The sequence below is a fragment of the Mobula hypostoma genome, chromosome 2, assembly GCF_963921235.1.
Source record: "Mobula hypostoma chromosome 2, sMobHyp1.1, whole genome shotgun sequence".
In the NCBI taxonomy this organism is placed as follows: domain Eukaryota; kingdom Metazoa; phylum Chordata; class Chondrichthyes; order Myliobatiformes; family Myliobatidae; genus Mobula; species Mobula hypostoma.
This window is the reverse complement of record NC_086098.1, coordinates 77,461,231-77,488,190: the sequence shown is the minus strand read 5'-3', so window position 1 is coordinate 77,488,190 and position 26,960 is coordinate 77,461,231. Positions and strand designations below refer to the sequence as shown.

Sequence of the window (26,960 nt, the reverse complement as noted above, 5' to 3'; positions counted from 1 at the left end):
TACAGATTTCAGCATCTGTAGCCTTTTTAAAAATGTATTATTTTATGGGATATGGGCATTGTCAGCTAAGCCAGCATTTATTGCCCATCCCTAGTTGCTCTTGAGAAGGTGGTGATGAGCTGCCTTCTTGAACTGCTGCAGTCCCTGAGGTGAAAGTACACCCACAGTGCTGTTAGGGAGGGAATTCCATGATCTTGACCCAGCAACAATAATGTTATTTACATTGGCTCAAGAACTTGTTTGTCCTAAATCAGAATAACTACATATATTGGGGTGAAAAAGTCCAGATTGTTCTCTTTGTAACTCTGTTCCAGTCACATCAATGACTAACTATGCTTCTCACCCAGAGCCAGCCATGCCTTATGACGAACACAAACAAAATGCCAGGGAACTCAGCATGTCAGGCAGCATCTACGGAGAAGAATGAACAGTCGACCCTTCATCAGGTCTGGAAAGGGAGGGGGAGGAATCCAGAATAAAAACTTGGGGGTAGGGGAAGGTGTACATTAGATGCTGGCAGGTGAAACCAAGTGGGTGGGGGAGGGGGAATGAAGTAAGAAGCTGGGAGGTGACAGGTAGAAAATGTGATAAGAGAGGACAGTGGACCATGGGAGAAGGGGAAGGAGGAAAAGCACCAGGGCAGGCTATAGACAGGTGAGGAGAAGAGGTGGGGGGGGGGCAGAGTTTGGAATTGAAGAAGAAGGAAGGGGAGGAGGCAAATTAGTGGTTGGAGAAATCTATGTTCATGCCATCAGGTTGGAGGCTACCTAGACAGAAGGTGAACGGTTGCACCTCCAACCCGAAAATGCCTTATGAGCTCTCCCTTCAGCAAACATCAATTCAACTTCTATTCACTTGGATCTTATTTAATTGAGCAAGGATAGATTCATAGAATACTATAGAATAGAAACAGATCCTTCAGCCTGTCTCACCCAAGCCAATCTATTATTCCATCTCGTGCCACCAACCTGCATCTGCAACATAACCCTTCATATCTCTCCCATCTATGTACCCATCCAAACTTCTCTTAGATATTGAAACTGAAACTGCATCCAACACCTACACTGGCAGCTCATTCCACACTCTCACCACCCTCTGAGTGAAAAAGGACCCCCTCATGTTCCACTTAAACATTTCACCTTCCACCCTTAAATCATGACCTCGAGTTCTGGTCTCACCCAATCTCAGTGAAAAAAGCCTGTTTTCATTTACCCTATCTATACCCTTCATAATTTTGTATCCCTCTTCTTTAAAAACCTTCAGTGACAATTTACACGGTGATTTTGACAAACAGCCACTCCCACACATCAACAGGATCAAGAAGTTCTGTGATTTGATTTTGAATCTTTAATAATCACAAACTACAAACAACCTCAAGCTTTCAAAATCTAGGGGTCTATGATACAGAACAATCTCAGGTGGAACCATGGAGTTACACATCACAGAAATAGTCCCTTTGGCCCAACAGGTCCATGTGGAAGAAGATTGCCATTCCTCTAAACCTGCCCTATCCACGTACCTTCCCAACTGTCTTTTAAATTTTATTAATGTACCATCTTGAAAACTTCCTCTGGCAGTTCATACCATAGACTGGTCTCCCAACTCTGACCAGGTTGACCAATACAAAGGTCCAAAGGAAGGAGGTTACAAAAGGATAACATAGTAACATTCTGAGTGGTTGGTGCATCACTTTACAGTGCCAGTTTTCATCAATTGGGGGTTGAATTCTTGCTTCTGCCTATTCCTATTTCTTATGTTCTTATGAACTTGTATATTCTCCCTGCGATTATGTGGCTTTCCTCTGGGTGCTCAGTTTGATCCCATATTCCAAAGACATACAGAAGGGTTAGTGAGTTGTGGGCAAGCCATTTATTTATTAAAATGTGGCCACATTTTAATTCCACATCCCATTCCCATTCTGATAAGTCTATCCATGGCCTCCTCTACTGTAAAGATGAAGCCACACTCAGGTTGGAGGAATAACACCTTATGTTCCGTCTGGGTAGCCTCCAACCTGATGGCATGAACATTGACTTCTCTAACTTCTGCTAATGCCCCACCTCCCCCTTGTACCCCATCCGTTATTTATATACACACATTCTTTCTCTCACTCTCCTTTTTCTCCCTCTGACTATACTCCTTGCCCATCCTCTGGGTTTTTCCCCCCTCCTCCTTTTCTTTCTCCCTGGGCCTCCTGTCCCATGATCCTCTCATATCCCTTTTACCAATCATCTGTCCAGCTCTTGGCTCCATCCCTCCCCCTCCTGTCTTCTCCTATCATTTTGGATCTCCCCCTCCCCCTCCCACTTTCAAATGTCTTATTAGCTCTTCCTTCAGTTAGTCCTGACGAAGGGTCTCGACCCGAAATGTTGACTGTACCTCTTCCTAGAGATGCTGCCTGGCCTGCTGCATTCACCAGCAATTTTGATGTGGGTTGCTTGAATTTCCAGCATCTGCAGAATTCCTCATGTTTGCGTATTTACTTCAAGATACAGTGCAGAACAGGCCCTTCCAGCCCAACAAGCTGCACTGCCCAGCTACCCACCTATTGAACCCTAGCTTGATGTTGTACTCTACCCCCTGTATATCATGGACTGTGTTATTTGTTGACATAAATGACATTTCACTGTACGTTTTGATGTACAAGTAGAAATAAAGCTACTCTTAAAAAAAAGCAGTGACATTTCACATCAGCATTACTGATTCCAGAGCCTATTTAAAAACTATGCCAGTCCAATTGAAACTAATATATATATATGGGTAGGGTTAGTGAGTTGTGGGCATACTATGTTGGCCACTGAAGCATGGCAACTTTTGCAGGCTGCCCAGCATAATCCTTGCTGATTTGATATGATGCCAACTATGCATTTCACTGTATGTTTCAATGTACATGTGATGAATAAAGATAATCTTTCTATATTGTCTTCTGAACATAGTATGCAAGTGTTGTAATGTGCCAGTTGTAAATATTTTAAAATGTTCCTAATGTCTGTATTAACTATGCATGTAAATGAATCCTTATGCAAATAATTTTTCATGAAATACAAGTAGTTGATTTTGTAGACATTTGTTCGGTGGAGTCAGTTGTGTAATAGGCAATGACCTTGCTCCTGTTAAAGATTAAAGATTAGCTTTATTTGTCACATGTGCATTAAAACATGTGCCACGTTTGCACATAAGGCATGCTCTATAATCCAGGCAATATCCTGGTAAATCTCCTCTGCACCATCTCTAAAGCTTTCACATCCTACCTATGAAGTCTTCCTTTGTTTTTGTTGATGATCTTGGGTTCAATTATTTTCTATTCATTTGTCTTACCACAATGCCTACCTTCACACACTGGTTGAATTCCTGACCAGGATCCATCTGGTTTGCAGGATCGTTCCGAAGATCCTCTTAGTATATAACCAGCTTCGCAGTTAAAGCGCAGGAGACTCCTTATCTTGAACTCATCACCTAGTCTTGAACCATGAACTGGGATGCCAGGATCTCCACATAAGCCAGCACTATCACCTATAAGGAAGCACAGATGGACATATTATTCAAACTAACAATATTGGCGAAGTTAATATTTTGATATGGTTCTAACGGAGATACAGCAAACATATATTTAACTGATACTTTAAGTTAGCCATGGCCAAGATTCAAGGTGGCAACTTCTGTTCACTAGTGTATTCAGACATGGTACAGAAACATAGCGCTTTGTGATGCCAGCAACTTGGGTTCAATTCCTACTTCAGTCTGTAAGGAGTTTGTACATTCTCCCCATGACTAACATGGGTTTCCTCTGGGTGCTCCAGTATCCTTCCGCATTCCAAAAATGTATGAGTTAATTAGACACATGTGGTTAATAAGTTGGCACAGTCTCATTGGGTTGAAAGCACCTGTTACTATGCTGTAATGCTAAATAAATATAAAAATGTTTCAAAGGCAAGATGCAACTAAAGAAATGCAGTTTTAATAACTACTTTGAGTGCAGTCAAATGCAATAAAGAAATGTTAAACCAGTCACAACATTCTGGAAAAGTCCATAAGCTGGAAGATTGGAAATCAAAAGCAGAAAATGCTGGAAATACTCAGCAGGTTGGACAGCATCTGTGGGTGGAGAAACGGTTAACATTGCAGGTCCCAGACCTTTTGTCAGATCACTGAAAGGAACAGAAACAAGATAGCTTTCATTTGGGGAGAAGGTGGGAGAGGGCAGGTTAGAACAGGGGAAGTATCACTTATAGGGTGAGACCAGATGAATTAATGAGGGCATTTTAATGTTCCTACTCCAGTACAGTTACAACAAATCCCATCACAAACTGAAGGAACAACACTGCATCTAAGAGAAGTTTGAATAAGTACATGGATTAGAGGGGTTAAGGCTATGGTCCAGACGTAGGTCATTGTGACAAGGCAGAATAATAGTTCAGCATGGACGAAATAGACTGTAGTACTCTTTGAGCTGCCCACACAGAGACAGCCCTCCAGCGTATAACATCCTGCTTCACAGAGGCTGCTGAGCTCTTCAGACTGGAAGTCAGCTTGAAGAAGACAGAAGTTCTCCATCAGCCTGCACCTCAGGAAGACTACCACCTTCCCTGCATCACCATCGGTGAGGTAGAGCTGAAGACAGTCCACCAGTTCAGCTACTTAGGATGCACCATCTCATCAGATGCCAGGATCGACAAAGAGATTGACAACAGACTGGCAAAGGCAAACAGCGCATTCGGCAGGCTGTACAAAAGAGTCTGGAACACCAAACATTTGAAGGAAGGCACAAAGGTCAGCGTGTACAGAGCTGTTGTACTGATCACTCTCCTGTACAGCTCCGAGTCATGGGTCACCTACTGTCACCACCTACGACTCCTTGAACGTTTTTACCAGCGCTGCCTCCACAACATCTTCAACATCCACTGGAGTGACTTTGACACCAACATTGAAGTCCTCAAACAGGCGGAGGTCACCAGCATCAAGGCCATGCTGTTGAAGACGCAGCTGTGCTGGGCAGGGCACATCTCCAGGATGGAGGATCATCACCAGCCCAAGACTGTGCTGTATGGCAAACTCTCCACTGGCCACCGTGACAGAGAGGCACCGAAGAAGAGGGACAAGGACTCTCTGAAGAAATCCCTTGGTGCCTGTCACATTGACCATCGCCGGTGGTCTAATCTAGCCTCCGATTGCGAGGCCTGGCAACACACCATTCACCAGTCTGTCTCCTCCTTGGAGAACGCATGCAGGGCTGGCATTGAGGACTAAAGGAGAAGGAGGAAGAACCGTGATACAGCAGCACCAAACCCAGAACAGAATTTCCCTTGCAGCCGCTGTGGCTGGACCTGCCTGTCCCGTATTGGCCTCATCAGCTATCAGCGAGCCTGCAGCAGAAGTGGGCAGCCCCCTTCCTAAACCTTCGCTCACGAAGCCAAGCCACGATGATGATGAGTGTTCTTTGAATCTATGACTCCATCTTCTGACTGGGCATATTGTAGTCTGCATGACTCTATAGAAAAGGCCAGATCTTTATGTATTATTTTTAATTTTAGAAATACAGCATTGTAACAAGCCCTTCCAGTCCAACAAATCTGCACTGTCCAATTACTTCCATGAGACCAATTAACTCAGCTGTACATCTTAGGAATGTGGTAGGAAACTGGAGCACGTGGAGGAGATCCACACAGTCATGTACAAACTACTTACAGACAGCGGCAGAAATTGACCCTGGGTCCCTGGTGCTGTCATAACTGCTCTGCTGCCCTAGTTCAGTCCTTCTTTCTGTCTGTATCAGAATCAACCATTTTAGTCTGTCATCATTTTGGCCAGGTTTTCACATTCTGTTTGTGTCATCCACAGCCTCATCAGTTACAAGGCTTTGCACAAAGAAGCTTAGTGTGCCTGTAACTACCCCCATTAACCCATTTGGTCTCTCCCTATCAGAGATATTCCATTTGTTATACCCACTGCTCCCCCACCTTCTCTGCTACTGAATATTCAAAGAATCATAGAACACTATAGCACGTAAGCAGACTATTCAGCCCATCTGGTCCATGCTGATCTATTAATCTGCCTTGTCCTATTGACTCGCAGCTGGATACAGCCCTCTATACACCTCCTATCCAAATTTCTGTTAAATGTTGAAATCGAACTCGCATCCAATAACTTCCACAGGCAGCTCTTCTCACACTCTCAGCACCCTCTGAGTGAAGACGTTCTCCCTCATCTTCCCCTAAAATATTTCATCCATCACCCTTAACCCATGACCTCTGGTTCTAGTCCCACTCAACTACAGTGGAAAAATTCTGCTTGCATTTACCCTATCTATACCCCTCATAATTTTGCATACTTCTATCAATCTAACCCGATATTTCAAATCCAATATCTTAACTCTCTCCCCTCAACAGACACTGCTTGTCCTGCTGAGTGTTTCCAGCATTTTCTGATTTTGCACCATGTAACTCACAGGAAGCTGAGGTTAGTCAAACACCTCCCCATCATGAGTAAACATTAAACACTGTTTTCAATTCCCTCTGTTAGACAAGGAGGATTTTTCTTTGCTATAATTTAAAAAAAATTATAAACTCAGTGAAATATATTGCCCTAATAATTTTGGCACATACAGAACAAAGAAACTATTCATGCCACAATTTCCTCATTAAATTCTATGCAAGGAATCTGTAATACAAAACTGTGTAGAACAATTAAATTAGATGGGTATTAATTTATTCACCACTTAAGGACCCATATCTCTGAAGTAGCTTCCTAAGAGACACAGAAACATATTTTCCAAAATATAACAAACAAAATCACTCTGAAAGTGTGTCTTTCTGCAGAAAATTAAATACACACAATGGTTAAATACAGAAGCAAAACTTAAGTTATCAGTGGTCAGGGAATAGTTGAATCAGTTATCACTGACCACCTATAGAATGCAGCTGAAAGCCCGAGAACAATATCACCAAATGCCCTTATAAAACTTTTTGAGGATCAACTGGAAGGATGGATGCACTGACAAAAGCATACTGGAGGAGGCCAACATGAACAGCATCTCCAGCACAATAAAGCAACACCAACTCCAATGGCTAGGTAATATCATCCGGATGCCTCACTCACATCTCCACAAACAGATTCTTTACTCCCAGTTGAAGAAAGGTCAGTGAGCCTCCAGTGGGCAAAGGAAACAGTTCAAAGATAACATGAAAATCAACCTCCAGTAAGTCAACACTACATCTAAAAACTGGGAAGACTGAACACCCAATAGATGCACCTGGCGGAAATCTGCTCAAGAACGAGCTGTGAGTCTTGAGAATGACCTTTGCTGTGTCACAGCTGCGAAAGAGGAGAATGAACAACCAAAGGACCAAATCACGAACCACAGTCACCACTTACTCTTGCCCACACTGCACCACAGTATGCGGAATGTTGATCGGCCTCTACAGCCACCAATAGACAAACCTTTAGCAGAAGATCATACTTGATTCAAGTGATTGCACCATTATCAGTAGACACATAATACTCAGTAATTATGCCATAATCTTTGTTTTCTCTTATTAGAAGTCTTTCCATTTATCGTGACCTGTCACACATAAAGCCCAGGCCTGGATGGAAAGAAAAGCAATTAAAATCCTGAACAGATAACATTTGTTCCTCAATTTGCATTAAGTGCCATACTCCTTGTGCATTATTTCAAAGACTGGATCAATAGCAAGATAGAAAATTAAATTTAAGATTTGGCCAACATTTTGTAAGTATCCTACCAATGCTTTGAAGCATGATGATAAATGTGCATAAATTAAACCAGGCGCCACAGTAGCATACACACAAAATGCTGCCTGGCCTGCTGCGTTCCACCAGCATTTTGTGTGTGTTGCTTGAATTTCCAGCATCTGCAGGTTTTCTCATGTTTGCCATAGCTATCCGTAAGGAATTCGTATGTTTTCCCCATGAGCCGTGTGAGTTTCCTCCTGGTGCTCCAGTTTCCTCCCACGGTCCAAAGATGCACCTGTTAGTAGGTTAACTTGTCATTGTAAATTGCGCAGTGATTGGTCCAGGGTTAAACAGATGGCTTGCTGATCAGCACTCATTCCACATTCGTAACGAGAAGAAGTTCCCCACTCCCCAGCCATATATATAGTGTGGTGCTCCAGGGGGAAGGGGTGTAGTTAACAGCCTGCTCCAGAGTTCTGAATAATCAGAGCTACTTATTGTTCCCGTTTTAAAATACTTTCCTGGCATTATGGTGGGATGTTCAAGTTTATTTATTGTTACATTTCATCTTGGGTTATACAGTTATTTGCATGTGTGTTTGTGGGTCACCCTGACTGTAACTGGGGGGGGGGGGTGATCATCACCTCCGCCATTTGTACGTGACTGAGTGGATTCTCTCCCCGGGTCATAGCCCCCCCCCCCCCCGTCTGTTTTGTCCTTGTCACAATAAAGATGCCAGTTGAGATAAACAAGCTTTTCTCGCCTGTTATCATGGACAGAATGCTCGCCACAATATATATTGGTTGATTAAGCATTTCAATGCTTAAATACAGCTATATGTAAAAAATCTCTTTATTGCATACGTCATGATGCTATCACATGATACATGCGCTTGAAGTATACATCCGTATTTTCAGACTCCCTTGAGTTTCTTGAATTAGTTTAATATTCTGAAGTTGCAAAACATAACACTTATAATTGTGTATACCTCAATGAAATCCACCCCCACCCCCCCATTCTACTCCGCACCTGGGAATAATGTCCTAACCTATCCAACCCTTCGGTATGTGTGAGGGGCAGGTGGGAAGATGGAAAGCGGCTTGTTTTTCTGTGTTTATTTTGTTGTTGCTGCCTGTGCTATTCTGCTTCTATCATGGGTATGTTATGTTTGTGCCAGATGTGTGGCGATATTTGCAGACCTTCACCCAGCATATCCTTAGGTTGTGTTGGTTAATAACTTAAAAGACACATTTCACTGTGATAAATAATTCTGAATCTCAATGGGCATAACTCAGTTCCTCAAGTCCCAGCGCCATCTGTGAAAATCACTGCAGTGCTGTTCTTACTAGAGCTTAGAAGAAAGAAGTGGACCTCATTGAAATCTGTAAGAATACAGAAAAGGCCAGATGGGAAGGGTGTTTCATATTGTGGGGGGAGTTTAGGACCAGAGGTCAGAGCCTCTGAATAAAAAGACAGAGATGAGGAGGAATTTCTTTAGCCAGAGAGTGGTGAATCTGTGGGATTCATTGTTACTGACGGATGTGGAGGCCAAGTCATTGAGTACATTTAAAGTGAAAGTTGATAGGTTCTTGATTAGTAAGGCCGTAAAATGTTACAGGAAGAATGCAGGACAAGGGGGTTGAGGAGGAATATAAATCAGCGATGATGGAATAGTAGAGCAGACTTGATGGGCTGAATGGTCTAGTTCTGCTCTGATGTCTGATGGTCTATGGTATAAATTGTATTTTTGTCAAGGAGAAGCCTGCGATCATCAAAAGTTTATTGGATTTGCTGTCATCTTGTAATCTATGTGGTCAGCTTTCCTTTCCCTTGTTGACAGTAAGCTAAAAGAAGCTGTTCTGCATCCAGCCCCAGCATACACTGGGGCTGTCACATTGCCACTATGACCTTGGATTCTATTGGCTCAGCACTTTACATCTTGCTCTGACATACCCCTACACACAGCAGCCTGCTGAGATTCCGGCATCTGATTGTTCCCCAGCATCTGGAATGAAGTCTGACCCTACTGAAAGATCTTCTTCACTCCTACACTTCCTCCCTCTTCTCGTAGTTTGTCCATCTGTCTGTAACTTCTGCTTGTTCTCCTAGTGAGGCTGTATTCTCAGTGAGTGCCTACTGAAACCCCGTAAACAGCCCTGAATTGTGAAAATGACTTTCAAATTCTGAAACTGAAGACAGATTACAGAATCTGAAGGCAGAATACTGGGTTAATGGCTGCATTCTTAACAATGTAGGATTTATGTTCTTAGATCCCTCAAAGTCGTGAGATTGAGTTCTAAAATACTCCAGGTGAGGAGGAGTGATAGGCAGATAAGGGTGGGAATGATGTCAGAAAATGGAATTCAGTGCCACTCCCTTTCCTGGCTCAGAAAAAGGGTCCCAGACTTGAAGCCATTACTGTTTCTCTTTTTAAAGAGGATCTTCGAAATGAAAATCTCCCGGCAGCCAGCCATTTCAATTCCACTTCTCATACTCGCACTGACATGTCTGTCCACAGCCTGCTCCACTTTCTATGCTCTGTAGTAGCTCATGATGTCGTGCCGACCTTTTAACCTAATCTAACATCAATCCTACCCTTCCCTCCTACATAGCCATCTATTTCTCTACTATCCATGTGCCTATCTAAGAGTTTTTTCTTTAATGCCCCTAATGTATCTGCCTGTACCGCCACCTGTACCAGCACATTCCACGCACTCACTACTCTGTGTACAAAACCTACTTCTGCCATCCCCTATACTTTCCTCCACTCATCTTAAAATTATGCCCCCCCGCCATACTAGCCATTTCAACCTGAAGAAACTGTCACCAGCTATCCATTCAATTTTTACCTCTTATCATAGACACAAGCAATTTGGTAGATGCTGAAAACCCAGAGCAACACACACACAGAAATGCTGGAAGAACTCAGCAGGTCAGGCAGCATACATGGAGAGGAGTAAATAATTGATATTGCTGGCTGAGATCCATTATCATTGCGTGTGTTATGCCTTTTATTATCTTGTCACTTCTCATCCTCCTTCACTCCAAAGAGAAAAGCCCTAACTCGCTCAACCTTTTCATATAAGGCATGCTTTCTAATACTGACAGCATCCTGGTCAATCTCAAAAGCTTCAACATCCTTCCTATATTGAGGCAACCATAACTGATCCGTCTAATCAGAGTTTTATAGAGCTGCAACATAAACCATATCTCTTGAACACAACCTTCCATTTCAACTGCTTTAATCAGAACTTTGACCTGAACTGGAGGTCTGTCTCTTTCTACTTGTCCCTCTTTCTCAAATACTTCAAAATTCAAAATTGAAAGTATATTATCAAAGTACATATTTTATTTTTATTTTGAGATACCACATGGTAATAGGCCCTTCTGGCCCAATAAGTCCATGCTGTCCAATTACACCCACATGACCAATGAACCTACTGACACATACGTCTTTAGAATGTGGGAGGAAACTGGAGCACGGGAGAAAACTCACTCGGTCACTGGAGAATATACAAACTCCTTACAGAGTGTGGAGGGAACTGGGCCCAGGTGGCTAACGCTGTAAAACATAACACTAATTGCTATGCTATTCCGCTGCCCCAAGTACAACCATATGGTTCCCAGGATTGAAATGTCTCATACCAGAGGGGATGCATTGAAGGTGAGAGGAGGTAAGTTCAAAGGAGATGTGAGGGACAAGGTTTTACACATAGAGAGGTGGATGTCTGGGCTAGTGGTAGAAGTAGATACAGTACGGACTATTAAGAGGTGTTTGAATAGACTTATGAATGTGAGGAAAATGGAAAGATATAGACATTGTTTAGGCAGAGGGGCCTAGTTAGTTTGCCAATTTGATTACTAATTTAATTTGAATGGCACAACATTGTGGGCACAACTGTGTTCTATATACTACCCCGAGAATTATTTTCTTTGTAACCAAATTTATTATGCCCATTACCTCAACCGCTCAAGCCCTTGTGACTGCCATCTTATTCTAATCTCAAGTGGCTACACATAGTTATTGTTCACTGGCCCCATTAACAGCATATTGGGTGTTTGATGTTTATTTTGAATGGGTTCCATGGTGTTTCTTTGTTTCGTGGCTGCTTATGGGAGGACGAATCTCGTGGTTGTATACTGTATACATACAGCACTTCGATAATAAATGTACTTTGAATATTCGAATCTTTGAATATCCTGTCAGCTTGGACCAGTCTGACCATTCTCCTCTGACCTCTCTCATTAACAAGGCATTTTCTCTCACAGAACTGCCCCTCACTGGATGTTTTTTTTTGTTTTTACACAATTCTCTCTAAACTCTAGAAACTGTTGTGTGTGAAAACCCCAGGAGATCAGCATTTTCTGAGATACGCAAACCACCCTATCTGGTGTTCCATGATCGAAGCCATGTAGATCACATTTCATCCTCGTTCTGATGTTTCGTCTGAACAACAACTGAACTTCTTGACCAGGTATGCATAATTTTATGCATTGAGTTGCTGGCATATGATTGGCTGACTAGATAGTTGTATTAACAAGCAGATGTACAGGTATACCAAATAAAGTGGCCACGGAGTGTACGTCAGCATTACTTTTCTTGCTGATTAACTTAAGAGTCTTAAAATCATGACCACACAGAAACAAGCTCTTCGGTCCAACTGCTCTATGCTGACCATTTGGCCCATATCCCTCTCAACCTTTCCTATCCATGAGCATGCATTTGTATCTTTTACTTGTGCTAAAATCTACTTCACAACTATTGCTGGATTCAATATTTGCTAAATTTGTTGAACGGTACCTCCAGTGTTCACTCAGTGGAAGACACAGGACAACATCCCATGCACCATCAATCTACAGGTCATGACACTCAGGGACTTGGACTATATTTTTTTTAGTGACTGGATGATTTTCTGCTATAATAGCCATGTGTGTTCAATATATGATGTGCTGTGTGCTGTTGGTAATACGTTTTGCACCTTGGCTCCAGAGGAATGGTGTTTTATTTGGCTATATTCATGAATGGTTGAATGATAATTAAACTTGAACTTCAATATTGCTACAAATATCTTACAAGAATAAACCGCAAAATGCCTTTCCATTCTTACGCTCACTGTCTTTGCGATAAGCAGTGTTTTATTACATTCCTTACAACCAATAGGATTATGGCCATCAAGGCGGCTGCCTGAGATAATACACTACTACAGAAATTGTGGGGCTTCCTTACACAACCCGGCCCCTGCCTGTCCAGCAGCAGAAGGTCACTACACTGTGGTTCTTCCCCACCGAGCCCTTGCAGTGGGGGCATAGAATTTCAGTGCATCCCTCAGCACATACTCTTGAAGGCTGGAACTTGCCAGTTAGCAGCATTCTTGCATGGACATCTTGCTGTGCTGTCAGACCTAAGGGCCTCTTACAACAAGTTGATGATGGGTCAGTAACAACTGATGCCCGTCTCTGTATATGTGCCTGGGAAGAGCCTGTGGATCAGTCCTCTGTGATGCAGCTGTTTGGGATGAACTGTGTCACAGGCTCTTACATTTTTCCCTACACCCTCTACTCTCTTCACAAACTGATAGTCAACAAAGAGGTGTCTCTCTCTCTCTCTCTCTAATTTTTAAAATTTCAAAATATACTTTATTCAAAAATAAATTATACAAAATAACCATTCATTAACTTTCTATCCTTTACATACTTTCCCTTATAGTCTGTACATATCCATACTTATGGCCACCCATGTGGCACTCCAGTTGTTCAGCTTACCACATCATTGTTGTTGAGGGGTATACTCCCTGCCACCCGACCCCTCCCACTCCCGCGGGTGAAGAAACCTACACCGTGGTCCTTCCCCACCAGGCCCTTGCAGTGGCTGCACCAAGTTTCAGTGCGTCCCTCAGCATGTACTCCTACAGTCGAGAATGTGCCAGTCGGCAGCATTCTCCCACGGACATCTCCATGTGCTGGTAGATCATCAAGTTTTGGGCTGACCAAAGAGCGTCTTTCACCGAGTTGATGACCTGCCAGCAGCACCGGATGTTTAACTGATTAGGAAACAATGGAAAGATTTTTTGAGACTGACATTCATTTCTTCCTTAAACCTTAGATAGGGAGCTGAACACAAGTAATTCAGGGGAGGTTTATTTGGAACTGAAATTATTTTTCATTTGACTACAAAAGTTATTGGAATGACAATTGTGTGTGGGTGTTTATAGATTAGTCGATTTCTTTTAATGGCTTTGATGTTTTGCCAAGCATAAAATTACCTGAAAAATTTGCATTGCAGAACCAAAGGGCATACCTACAGCTCTCGCATGCACCAGCAAGTCCGCTAATATGTTTATCAGCCAGTTGTTAATTATGTGTCTGAATCATTATATTCAAAACCCAAGCCTCTAGAAAATAATACCATCTGGGAGACAATTCAATGGTTAAAAAAAAACCTCAGGTTCATCAAAGCAAATTAATTTATTAATCTGTTATGTGATATTATCGGTGATCTTTTTGCAGAGATAAATATTAGTTAACAGTTTGGAAAGTTACAGATAGGTTGAGCATACAAGTTGGAGCAGCTCAAGAGAGTGGCTTACCTTCACCTCTACAGAGCTGTCAAAGCAGATTGATTATCAATGTACGCTCCGAAGCCACGTTTTTAGGTATACGTGGACACCTGCTCATTAATGCAAATATCTAATCAGCCAATCATGTGACAGAAACTCGAAGCATGCAACAAGGTCAAGTAGTACAATTTTTGTTCAGACCAAATATCAGAAAGGGAAGAAAAGTGATGTAAATGACTTTGAGCATGGAATGACTTTTTTGTGCCAGACGGGGTTATTTGAGCATCTCAGAGACTGCTGATATTCCCTGTGATTTTCACAGAGAGCACTCTCTGGAGTTTACAGAGAATGGCGCAGAAAACAGATAAAAACACATCTAGTGAGTAGCAGTTCTGTGGGTGAAATGAGAGAGCTCAGAGGAGAATGACCAGAATGGTTCAAGCTGACAGGAAGGCGACAGCAACAGGTAACCACGCATTACAACAGTGATGTGAAGAAGGGCATTTCTGAACACATAACATATTGAACCTTGAACTGGATGAGCTACAGCGGTGGAGGATCACGAACTTACACTCAGTGGTCACTTTATTAGGTACAGGAGATATCTAATAAAGTGGCCACTGAGTGTATTTCACCACATGCTACACTGAGATTCAATTTCTTACAGGCATTTACAGGAAAATAAAGAAATGCAATAGAACTTATTAAAAAAACATAAACAAAGACTGACAAAAGGCGGCAAATTGTGCAAATTTAAAATCAATAAATAAATAATACTGAGAACCTGAGGTGCAATGTTCTTAAAAGTGAGTTTATAGGTTTGAAATCATTGAGGCGAATGTCAGGAACTGACACTACGTTGATTTTGTATTGTCACACAAGCTGAGGTACAGTGAAAATCCTGTTCTGCATACCGTCCATACAGATCATTTCATTATATCAGTGCATTAAGGTAGCACAGTTACAGAGAAAGTGCAGTGCAGGCTGACAATAAAGTGCAAGGCCATGACGAGATAGACTGTGAGATCAAGATTCTTTCTTATCATACTATTGATCTATTCAATAGGCTTATACCAGTTGGGTAGAACCTGTCCTTGAGCCTGGTGGTATGTGTTGTCAGACCTTTATATCCTCCACCCGATGAGAGGTGAGAGGAGAGGGAATGTCCAGGGTGGATTGGATCTTTGATTATGTTGGCTGCTTTTGCTGAAGCAGCAAGAAGTGTAGACAGATTCCATGGTGCGTAGGCTGGTTAATGTGATATGCTGAACTGTGTCTACAACTATCTGCAGTTTCTTAAAACTACAATAAGAACAGTTGCCGTACCAAGCCATGATGCATCTGGATAGGATACCTTCCATTTTACATCAAAGGGGATATTCCAAATGGAGTAGAAGCGCTGGTGCATTGTCTTGGCCATGGTATCCACATACTCGGACCAGGACAGACTACTGGTGATGTCCATTTCAGGGAACTTGAACTTCTCAACTTTTTTCACCTCAACACTATTGAAGCCAACAGCAGAGTATGCATTGCCTGCTTTCCAAATCCTTACGAAAGATGTCACATCTTGAAATGACTCTGAAAGCAGCACCCCAAATCAATGGGGATAATCATCACCCTGTCTTTGTGTTATAGTTTCAGCTCTGGTTAAGATAGAGTGTGGAAAGACTCTAGGATGCAGGAAATTAATGAAAGTTGATTTGTAACAGGTGGCTTATTGCTCAGATTTTCCATTAATGAATGGTTTAGACTTTGGAATTGCAGAGTCACACAGTCATAGGGAGATGAAACACAGAAGATAACGCTCCTCATGACCGTACACTCAACATCAAATACTTATTTTCATTATTCCCATATAACTTCCACATAAAACTGAGTGGAAAGTTAATGCTGAGGATGCGGCACAGTAGCATAGCAGTAAGCACAAGGCTTTACAACGCCAGTGACCACTGATTGAGGTTCAATTACTGCCACTCTCTGTAAGCAGTTAGTATGTTCTCCAAATGACCACATGATTTTCCTCCATGTCCTCTGGATTCCTCCCATATTCCCAAGGGGTGTGGGTTAGGGTTAGCACAAGAGGGTTCTAGGCCTGCTATTTTGATGCTGGACGAACGGCAACAGCACAACCACTGCTAATTTGATTTGATGCAAATGATGCATTTCACTGCATGTTTTGTTATACATGTGACAAATAAAGTTAGTCTTTATCTTTAAAGTAGTAGCATATAGTCAGAAAAGAACAATTGGGCATTGAGAAGATACATCAATAGGAAGAAAGCAGCGAACATTTTCAGCACAGTCCCTGAACTGAACTGACTGTGCACATAAGGAAAGGCTGGATTAATCTGTGAAAGAGAGCCCACATAATGAAAGATACACAGAGGATGATACCAACTGATTGTAGTAGGGTGTCCATTTCTTTGCTGTGTACTCTCCGCAAATTATGTAATTTTACTTTTAATTTCAGAATTGCAGGACTGTTGACATCTCAAACATTTCTCAGGTTGGTTTATTTGCCATTTTACCGAACTGTTTCCATCAGTGGGATTGGAGGGCACCCTCTGTTGTTTGGAGTCAACCATTGATGTTGCGTCCCAGCTGTCTATGTGATACGCAAGCCAGGGCAGCACAGTAGTGTAGTGGTTAGCACAACACTTTACAGTACAGATGACCCTGCTTCAATTCCTACCACTGCCTGTAAAGAGTTTGTATGTTCTCTCTGACTGTGTGGGATTTCTCCGGGTGTTCCGGTTTCCTTCCACAGTCCAAAGATGTATCGGTTGGTAGGTTAATTGGTCATTGTAAATTGTCCTGTGATTAGGCTAGAATTAAATTGGGGAATTGCTGGTGGGCGTGGCTTGAAGGGCCTATTCCACGCTGTATCTCAATAAATAAATATGGAGAGCAAGCTGTTGCCCATGCAGCAGACTCCCCCTCTCCACCCAGCTGATGAATCCAAAGGAACAGCAGGGACCAATACAGTTTGCACCAGCAGTGTTGCCGACATTTCCAGTCAGCATTGAACTCATCATTGGACTGCCTAAGGGGCTCCAGCTCCCAATTTTTCCTCGAGGTTTACTCCTGAAGCCTTCCCCATGAGTGGATGTAGCTGCAATGCGGTGGAGGTTTGAGATCAGAGTTTTCTTTCTCCTGCCAGTAATTGCTGACAGGCCCCAGCTGCCCAGAGTGACTGGTTTTAAGGCACCAGTGACCCACATTTGCCCTTTATTCTGTCAATAGAAACAGTTCCACCAGGCATAGTAGCTAAGCCTCACATGAAGACCAGGAGCTGGGCTTTGTTGTCAGAGGCTATTTGAGACACATGCCATTGGGAGTAATTTATATGTGGAGAGAGCTCATTCCCACTGCCCTCCACCAGCTATAACATCTTTAAGGAAGTGACAGGAGTGGGGTTGTAGGTCAAGAAATAAAACTTTATAACAGTCTTTGATAGGATCACGCATAGCTGCTTTCTGATTTCTGTCCAGATATTATGGTTATTTTGTGTCATTAAAAATAAAAAGTTATATTTCCCCAATACTTTAATAAACCAAGATACAAAATAAATGACAGTTAATTTAATTTTAAACCATAAGTAATTCTTACCAAGAGACAAAAATATATCCATTTAATGTTTTCATTTATGATTTGTCTCATTACTGCAGTACTTTGGAAAACATTAGAAGATTGATGAATCATTGAGATTTACCTCAAGTCTTTTAACTACACTGGGCAAGAATTATTCATAAGTCATGTTAACAACGCGAGTCACTGTAAATCCAAAACCAACTTCCATATACTGCACATGCAAAATAAAATGTGTAAGTCCCATCCAAGATCGTCTGGATGACATAATTGCATTAACGAGCAAGTGTACAGGTGCAACTAATAAAGTGCGAAGTGTGAGTAACTTCACTGAGTGTGAAGTTAGTGTGTGTCCGTAATGTATTCTGAACTGGCAACCGAAGCTGCCCAGAATGGCTGGAAGACCAAGATTTTCCCTGTGGAAGTGGGATGCAGGGGATTCGTTGCTACATCTACGACCAGTCTATTGAAGAAGATGGGGGTGAGGGGTCACTCCCTCCAACAAGCCATCAAGTCCTTGTCAAATGCAGCAGAAGAAAGCAGCAATTGGATTTGGATTAAAAGGAAAGACAACAACTGGGCTGCAAGATGAAGACAGGAGACTATGGGACTGAGGGGGGTGAATCTCCGACGCCAGGTAGCACCGTTGAGCCCTCTGGAGACGTCGTGGGCTTATCAACAAAATGTCAAAGAAGGAGGGTGCCCACCTGATGACCCCAATGACACACCTACTCTCCCTCCTTGTCACCACTCCAAGCCCACTGCCAACATCGAGAGTGCCGACTTACCATAGGGATTGAAACATCAAGTCCTAGTAGCTCTACTGATCTTCTGGAAGAAAACCAGTGACTGCTGTGAAAGTGTAGCTGACGACAAGGGAAAGATGGTGTGGCAGCTGCAGAGAGAGCTGACAGGAGGAAATAGACCCCAATGGGGCTGTTATGGGCTCGTTACCCATAACAGCAGGCTCAGTCACCTTGTCAGGGCACAAGAGCCACCCTCACTTGGCTATGGAAAGTTTAAAAAGTATACCCCCAGAGTCTGCGAGAGCAGGGGCGCAAGAAGACTCTCTGACTGACCTCCTGGTAACAAACCTTGGCACGGACACGACAATGAATCAAGAAAGTGGCAATACTCTTGAGAAACCAGCAGCTGGACATGTTCTTCAGACCTGTAGGTGTGGCTGAACTGAAGTAACATCAACTCGTGGTCTAAAAATTCATCAAGGATGGAAGAAATGCTTGAAAATCTCCATCCCAGGGCCCTGCATTGACCAGATTTTGTTAAGAGGAAGGTCAAATCAGTTGGATGAAAGTCAGCGGCAGGAAGAAACCCGCAGTCCGCAGAGTATCGGCACCCTACGGGATCTGGAAGAAGTTTCGGGCACAAGCAGCAGTCCAAGACACAGCCAGGCACAAGGTAAAGTGGAGAACATTCAAAGACGTAAGCCATTGGTGAAATGGCCAAAGTCTAACAGCAAGGAGTGGGAAACCATCAACGCAGATGTGCGCTTGATCTTAAGTGGTATCAAGGGATCAGCAGAAAAGAAGTTGGAGAGGATGGGTGACCTGATCTACAGCTATGGAAAGGAGAAATTTGGAGTGAAGGACAAGTCAGCAGGAAAGATATGCCTCCTCCCCCCAAATCCCATCGTCTCCAGGAAATCCAATGACTTGTTAAAGAAAGAAGAAGCCTGAGAAAGTTGTGGAAAAAAAACTACAGCAGAAGAAAGGGAGGGCATCAATCTCCTTCACGAGGACCTAAAACAGAGGCTCTCGAAGCTGCGCACAGAAAAGAATTTAAAGAAAAGACACAAAAAGAAGGAAAAAACAAGAACAGACTTCTATAAAGATCCTTTTAAATATGTGAAAGGCATTTTCAGAGAAGAGAAAAATGGATACTTGAAAATATCAAAAGAGGAGGTTGAAAGACATCTCAGAATCATCCACACTGATAAGTGAAAAGATGAACCAATACTTGTCCCAGCTGACATCCTACCAATCTCACCCCCACAACATCAATTTAACATCAGCCCTCCCAAGCTGAGTGAGGTGAAAGAGGCAGTAAAGAAAGCAAGATCGGCATCAGCCCCAGGCCCTAACGGTGTTCCGTATTGCGTCTACAAGAACACCCCGGATGTTCTGAAATTCCTTTGGAAAAACATAAGGGTTGCATGGGAAAAGCAAGTGATTCCCAAAGCCTGGAGAAGAGCAGAAGGATTTCTGATCCCAAAAGAAAAGAATTTGTCCATCATTGAGCAATTTCGCCAAATAAACCTTCTGAACATACAGGGCAAGATCTTTTTCAGCGTGTTGGCGAAAAGACTTACAAAGTATCTGAAACAAAACCATTTCATTGATACTTCAATCCAAAAGGCTGGCACAGCAGGCTTCTCGGGATGCCTTGAACATACCAGCGTCATATGGCATCAAATCCAGATGGCTAAGAAAGAAAGAAAGGATCTGCACGTCTTGTTCCTCGACCTGGCCAACGCCTATGGATCAGTTCCTCATTCCCTACCGCGGGCTGCTTTTGAATTCTTTCAGGTGCCTGCAACAACAACAAATATGGTAAAACACTACTTCCAGGATCTGCAAGTTTGTCTTACAACATCAAACTTCACCACAGCGTGGCAACCACTGGAAGTAGGCATCTTGGCGGGGTGCACCATCTCCCCATTGGCCTTCACTATGGCAATGGAGCTCATTATCTGAGCCTCAAAATGGGTTGCGGGAGGAAAAGGGCTACAATTTGGTCAACGGTTACCACCGACACGAGCCTATATGGATGATATAACAATACTGATGACAACTATCCCCTGCACCGAGAGAACTTCTGGAAAAGCTTCATCAAAGCATCACATAGGCGAGGATGAAGATCAAGCCCAGCAAGTGCAGAAGCATCTCCATTGTCAAAGGTCAAGTCGCGGATCAAAGATTTCATATTGACAGAACACCTGTCCCAACTGTTTCAGAAATGCCAGTGAAGAGCTTGGGCCGATGGTATGATGCTAAGCTCAAGAACACCAAGCAGTATAAACAACTCAAAAAGGATACCGTCATGTACATAGCTCGCATCAACAAGACCTGGCTGCCAGGAAAACTCAAGGTGTGGTGTTTCCAGTTCGGCATACTCCCAAGACTCATGTGGCCTTTAACAGTGTATGAAATCCACATCAGCAAGGTCAAAAAACTTGAAAGAATGATCAGCACACATGTAAAACAGTGGCTTGGACTTGCGCAATGCTTAAGTCCTATTGGACTGTACGGGAACAGCAAATTGGAAATACCAATTGCAAGTCTTGTGGAAGAATTCAAATGCACCAAAGCAAGATTGGTCATGACCCTCACTGAATCTGAAGATACTGTTATTCAAACAGAGCCCCCCCCCCCCCCCCGTGTGGCAACAGTGAGGAAGTGGACCCCATCTGAAGCCGTTCAGAGTGCTAAGTCTGCTCTTCACTTCAGGGATGTGGTTGGCCAAGTCCAACATGGGAGAGCTGGGCTCGGGCTCGTCCCAAAAGCTCCTCAGTGGCTCAAGGCAACATCAGTGCAGAAGAAGTGGTTTGTGACGGAGGAGTTGAGAAGACATGAGGAGGCAGAGTGAAACGCTAGGGCCGTATCAATAGCCAAGCAGGGCCAATGGATTAATTGGGAAAGCCTGGAAAAGAGGAAACTTAGTTGGCGTGACATCTGGGAGATGGAGGGATCTCGGCTAAGTTTTGTCATCAGAGCCACTTATGACCTCCTACCCACACCCCAGAACCTGAATCAGTGGTGGGAAGAAGACCCCGCTTGCTCTCTTTGACAAGCAGCTGCATCACTAAGGAACATTTTAACAGGATGCACCACGAGCCTCACCCAGGGGCGGTACACTTGGCGGGATAACCAAGTTCTCTGACAGCTGGCACCAATCTTGGAACAGAGGCAAATCACCGCAAATACTCTCCCACAAACATTGGCAAGAAATATTCACATCACACGATTTTTGTTCCAGCAGGCCAACCTCCAGAGTACCACATAACATCAAAAAATGTAAGCATCCTGCAGGTTGCTCAGGATTGGAAAATGGATGTGGACTTGGAAAAAAAGCTTGTGTTTCCCCCAGACATTGCAGCTACAACACTCCAGCCAGACATGGTCCTGTGGTCCACAACAGCCAAGCTGGCATATGTTGTGGAATTGACAGTACCATGGGAAGATGGTGTTGAAGAAGTTTATGAGAGGAAAAAGACCAAGTACTCTGAACTGGCAACTGAAGCTGCCCAGAATGGCTGGAAGACCAAGATTTTCCCTGTAGAAGTGGGATGCAGGGGATTCGTGGCTACATTTATGACCAGTTTATTGAAGAAGGTGGGGGTGAGGGGTTATTCACTCCAACAAGCAATCAAGTCCTTGTCAAATGCAGCAGAAGAAAGCAGTTATTGGATTTGGATTAAAAGGAAAGACTACAAATGGGCTGCAAGACGAAGACAGGAGGGTATGGAACTGAGGGGGGGGGGCGGTGTATCTGGGACACCAGGTAGCACCTTTGAGCCCTCTGGAGATGTCGTGGGCTTATCAATGAAACATCAAAGAAGGAGGGTGCCCACCTGATGACCCCGATGACATACATACCCTCCCTCCTTGTCACCACTCCAAGCCCACTGCCAACATCAAGAGTGCCGACTTACCATAGGGACTGCAACATCAAGTCCTAGTAGCTCTGCTTATATACAGAAAAAAATTGAGGATTTGTGCACTCCCCATAAATGTTTAATGGTGTTGTAAGTTTTAACTCCTTCCAGGAGAAAGCAATGAAATGTAAGTATTGTTTTAAATTTTTAATGAAAAACATGTTCTTTCCCTCTCCCTTGAATCTGTCTTCTGTATCTGAAAGATCATAAGACCATAAGACATAGAAGCACAATTAGGCCAGATGGCCCATCAAGGTTTCTCGGCCATTCTGTCATGGCTGATTTAATATCCCTTTCAACCCAACTCTCCAGCTTTTTTCCCATAACTTTTCATGCCCTTTTTAATCAGGAACCTATCAACCTCTGCTCTAAATACATCCAAAGAATTGGCCTCCACAGCTGTCTGTTGCAATAATCTCCACAGATTCACTACCCTCTGGCTAAAGAAAATCTTCCTTATCTCTGTTCTAAAGAGATTACCTTGTATTCTGAGGCTGTACCTTCTGGTCTTAAACTCCAACACTATGAGAAATATTCTCTGCACATCTAGTCTATCTAGACCTTTCAAAATTCGATAGGCTTTAATGAGATCCCTCCTCATTTTTCTAAACTCCAGTGAGTACAGGCCCAGAGCCATCAAACACTCTTCGTACATTAATCCTTTCATTCCTGGAATACTTCTTGTGAACTTCTACTCCAATGTCAACACCTTTTCTTAGTTAGGGGGCCCAACACTGATTCCCATATTCCAAGTGTGATCTGACCAATACATTATAAAGCCTCAGCATTACATCCTTGCTTTTATATTCTAGTCCTCTTGAAACAAATGCAAACATTCCATTTACCTTCCTTGCTACTGACTCAACGTGCAAGTTAACCTTAGGGATTCCTGTACAAGGACTCACAAGTCCATTTGCACCTCTGATTTTTGAATTTTCTCCCACTTTAGAAAATAGTCTATGCCTTTATTCCATCTACCAAAGTGCATGAACATACGCTTTCCTAATCTCCACTTTGTGGTACACTGTGCTACGTCAATTTGTAAAGCAAAATATCACAGAAAGTTCACAGACAAGTGCAAGTATATTGGATGGCTCATCACAGACACATGATTCTGCAGATGCTGGAATTCTTGAGCAACACACATAAAATACTGAAGGAACTCAGCAAGTCAGGCAGCTTTTATGGAGAAGAATAATGAGGTGATGTTTTGGGCTGTGGCTCTGCATCAGGATTTAAAAGGAAGGTGACAGAACCCAGAAGTCTTGTTGTTTGTTATGCTTTAAATCCAGAAGCAGAGAGTTGGTTGGGAAAGAAGCCACTCCCTTCCCCTGATCTTAGACCATGAGACCATAAGATAAATGAGCAGAAGTAGGCCATTCGGCCCATTGAGTCTGCTCTGCCATTCAATCATGGGCTGATCCAATTCTTCCAGTCATCCCTACTCTCCTGCCTTCTCCCCATACCATTTGATGCACTGGCTAATCAAGAACCTATCTATCTCTGCCTTAAATGCACCCAGTGACTTGGCCTGCACAGCCGCTCATGGCAAAAAATTACACCGATTTACTACCCTCTGACTAAAGTAATTTCTCTGCATCTCAGTTCTAAAAGGATGCCCTTCAATCCTGAATTTGTGCCCTCTTGGCCTAGACTCCCCTACTATGGGAAATAACTTTGCCATATCTAATCTGTTCAGGACTTTTAACATTCTGCATGTTTCTATGAGATTCCCCCTCATTGTCCTGAACTCCAGGGAATAGAGCCCAAGAGTTGCCAGATGTTCCACATACGGTAACCCTTTCATTCTTGGAATCACTCTCGTGAATCTTCTCTGAACCCTCTCCAATGTTGGTATATCCTTTCTAAAATAAGGAGCCTGAAACTGCACACAATACTACAAGTGCGGTCTCACGAGTGTCTTATGGAGCCTCAACATCACATCCCTGCTCTTACATTCTATACCTCCAGAAATGAATGCCAACATTGCATTCACCTTCTTCACTACCGACTCAACCTGGAGGTTAACCTTTAGGGTATCTTGCACAAGGACTCCCAAGCCCCTTTGCATCTCTGCATTTTGAATTCCCTCCCCGTCTAAATAACAGTCTGCCTGTTTATTTCTTCCACCAACGTGCATGACCATACATTTTCCAACATAGTATTTAATTTGCCACTTTTTTGCCCATTCCCCTAAACTATCTAAGTCTCTCCGCAGGCTCTCTATTTCCTCAACATTACTTGCTCCTCCCCCTGTCTTTGTATCATCAGCAAATTTAGCCACAAATCCATTAAATCATTGACCTACACCGTAAGAAGCAGCGGTCCCAACACGGACCTCTGTGGAACTCCACTGGTAAGTGGCAGACAGCCAGGATAGGATCTCTTTATTCCCACTCTCTGTTTTCTGCTGACCAGCCAATACTCCACCCTGCTAGTAAATTCCCTGTAATTCCATGGGCTCTTATCTTGCTACGCAGCCTCATGTGCAGCACCTTGTCAAAGACCTTCTGAAAATCCAAGTACACCACATCTACTACATCTCCTTTGTCGACCCTGCTTGTAATTTCCTCAAAGAATTGCAGTAGGTTTGTCAGGCAGGATTTTCTTTTTAGGAAATCATGCTGGCCTTGGCCTACCTTGTCCTGTGTCTCCAGGTACTCCGTAATCTCATCCCTAACAATCGATTCCAACAACTTCCTAACCACTGATGTCAGGCTAACAGGTCTATAGTTTCCTTCTGCTGCCTCCCACCCTTCTCAAATAGCGGAGTAATATTTGCAATTTTCCAGTCATCTGATACAATGCCAGAATTTATCGATTCTTGAAAGATCATCGTTAATGCCTCCCAATCTCTTCAGCTACTTTCATTAGAACCCGAGGGTGCATTCCATCAGGTCCAGGAGATTTATCCACCCTCAGACTATTAAGTTTCCTGAGCACCTTCTTAGTTGTAATGTTCACTGCACAAACTTAACTTCCCTGACACTCTTGAATATCCAGTATACTGCAGACATCTTCCACTGTGAAGACTGATGCAAAATATGCATTCAGTTCCTCTGCCATCTCTGCATTTTTCATTACAATATCTGCAACATCATTTTGTATTGGTCCTCTATCTACCCTCAACACTCTTTTACCCTTTACATACTTAAAAAAAATCTTTTATTACCTTCTTTGATAATAGTCACCACCTTCCTCTCATAATTTATCTTTTCCTTCCGTTTCCTTCTTAGTTCATTCTGCAAGTTTTTAGAAGCTCCCAAAACCTCTATTTTCCCAATAGCTCTGGCTTGCTTATATGCCCTCCCTTTTGCTTTTACTTTGGCTCTGACTTCACTTGTCAGTGTCCTTCTTCCCTTTGAAAATTTCTTATTTCTACTATATCTGTCTTGTACTTCCTTCATTTTTCACAGAAGCTCCAGCCATTGCTGCTCTGCCGTCTTTCCTGCAAATGTCCCTCCCCAGTCAACTTCGGCCAGTTCCCTTCTCATGCCATTGTAATTTCCTTTATTCTACTGAAATACCAACGCACTGGATTTTATTTTTTCCCTCTCAAATTTCAATGTGAACTGGATCATATTGTGATCACTGTTTCCTAAGGGTTCCTTAACCTTAAGCTCTCTTATCACCTCCAGATCATTGCACAACTCTCAATCCAGCACAGCGAATCCCCTCATAGGTCAACAAAAAGCCAAACCTTAGACATTCTACAAATTCTGTCTCGAGGTCCAGTACTGGCCTGGCTTTCCCCATCCACTTTCATGTTAAAATCCCTAACGATTATCATGACATTGCCTTTCTGACACGCTGTTTCCATCTCCTGCTGTAATTTGTAATCCACATCCTGGCTGCTGTTCGGAGTCCTTTTACCCTTGCCATTTCTTTACTAACCCATAGAGACTCTACACCTTCAAATCCTATGTCATCTCTTTCCAATGATTTATTATTTCTTATACATAGAGACACACCACTTCCTCTGCCTACTAACTTATCTTTCCAATATACTATATATCCTTGTACATTCAGCTCCCAATGGCAGCCATCCTTTAGCCAAGTTTCAGAGATGGCCACAATGTCATATTTGCCAATCTGTAGCTGAATTTCAAGATCGTCCATTTTATTTCTTATGCTGCGTGCATTCAAATACAACACTCTCAGTCCAGTAGTTATTGCCTTGTAACTCATGCCACTGGCTTTGATTAAGCCTCATCTCCTGCCTGCTCTTTCTATAATCTTTGTTGCATGCTGTCTTTGATTTATTTCTGTTTTCCCCTTCCTCAGCCCTGTCACTCCGGTTCCCATTCCCCTGCCAGATTAGTTTAAACCCAAAGCTAACAGCTCTATTAAACCTGCCTGCTAGGATATTGAACCCCTTTGGGTTCAGGTGTAATCCATCCTTTTTGTGTAGGTTGTACCTCCCCCAGAAGAGGCCCCAATGATCCAGG

The 26,960-nt window shown here is 43.0% G+C and overlaps 1 protein-coding gene across 5 annotated transcripts in view; it reads right to left on the bottom strand.

Annotated features, from left to right (window-relative positions):
- Window positions 1–26,960, bottom strand: part of LOC134341158 (CUB and sushi domain-containing protein 1-like) — a 2,430,601-nt gene that overhangs the window by 92,816 nt on the left and 2,310,825 nt on the right. For all 5 annotated transcript variants that reach the window (XM_063038952.1, XM_063038962.1, XM_063038968.1 and 2 more), the window contains one exon: window positions 3,331–3,513. In XM_063038952.1, the coding sequence (XP_062895022.1) occupies window positions 3,331–3,513 (183 nt within the window). The remainder of the gene's footprint in view (window positions 1–3,330; window positions 3,514–26,960) is intronic.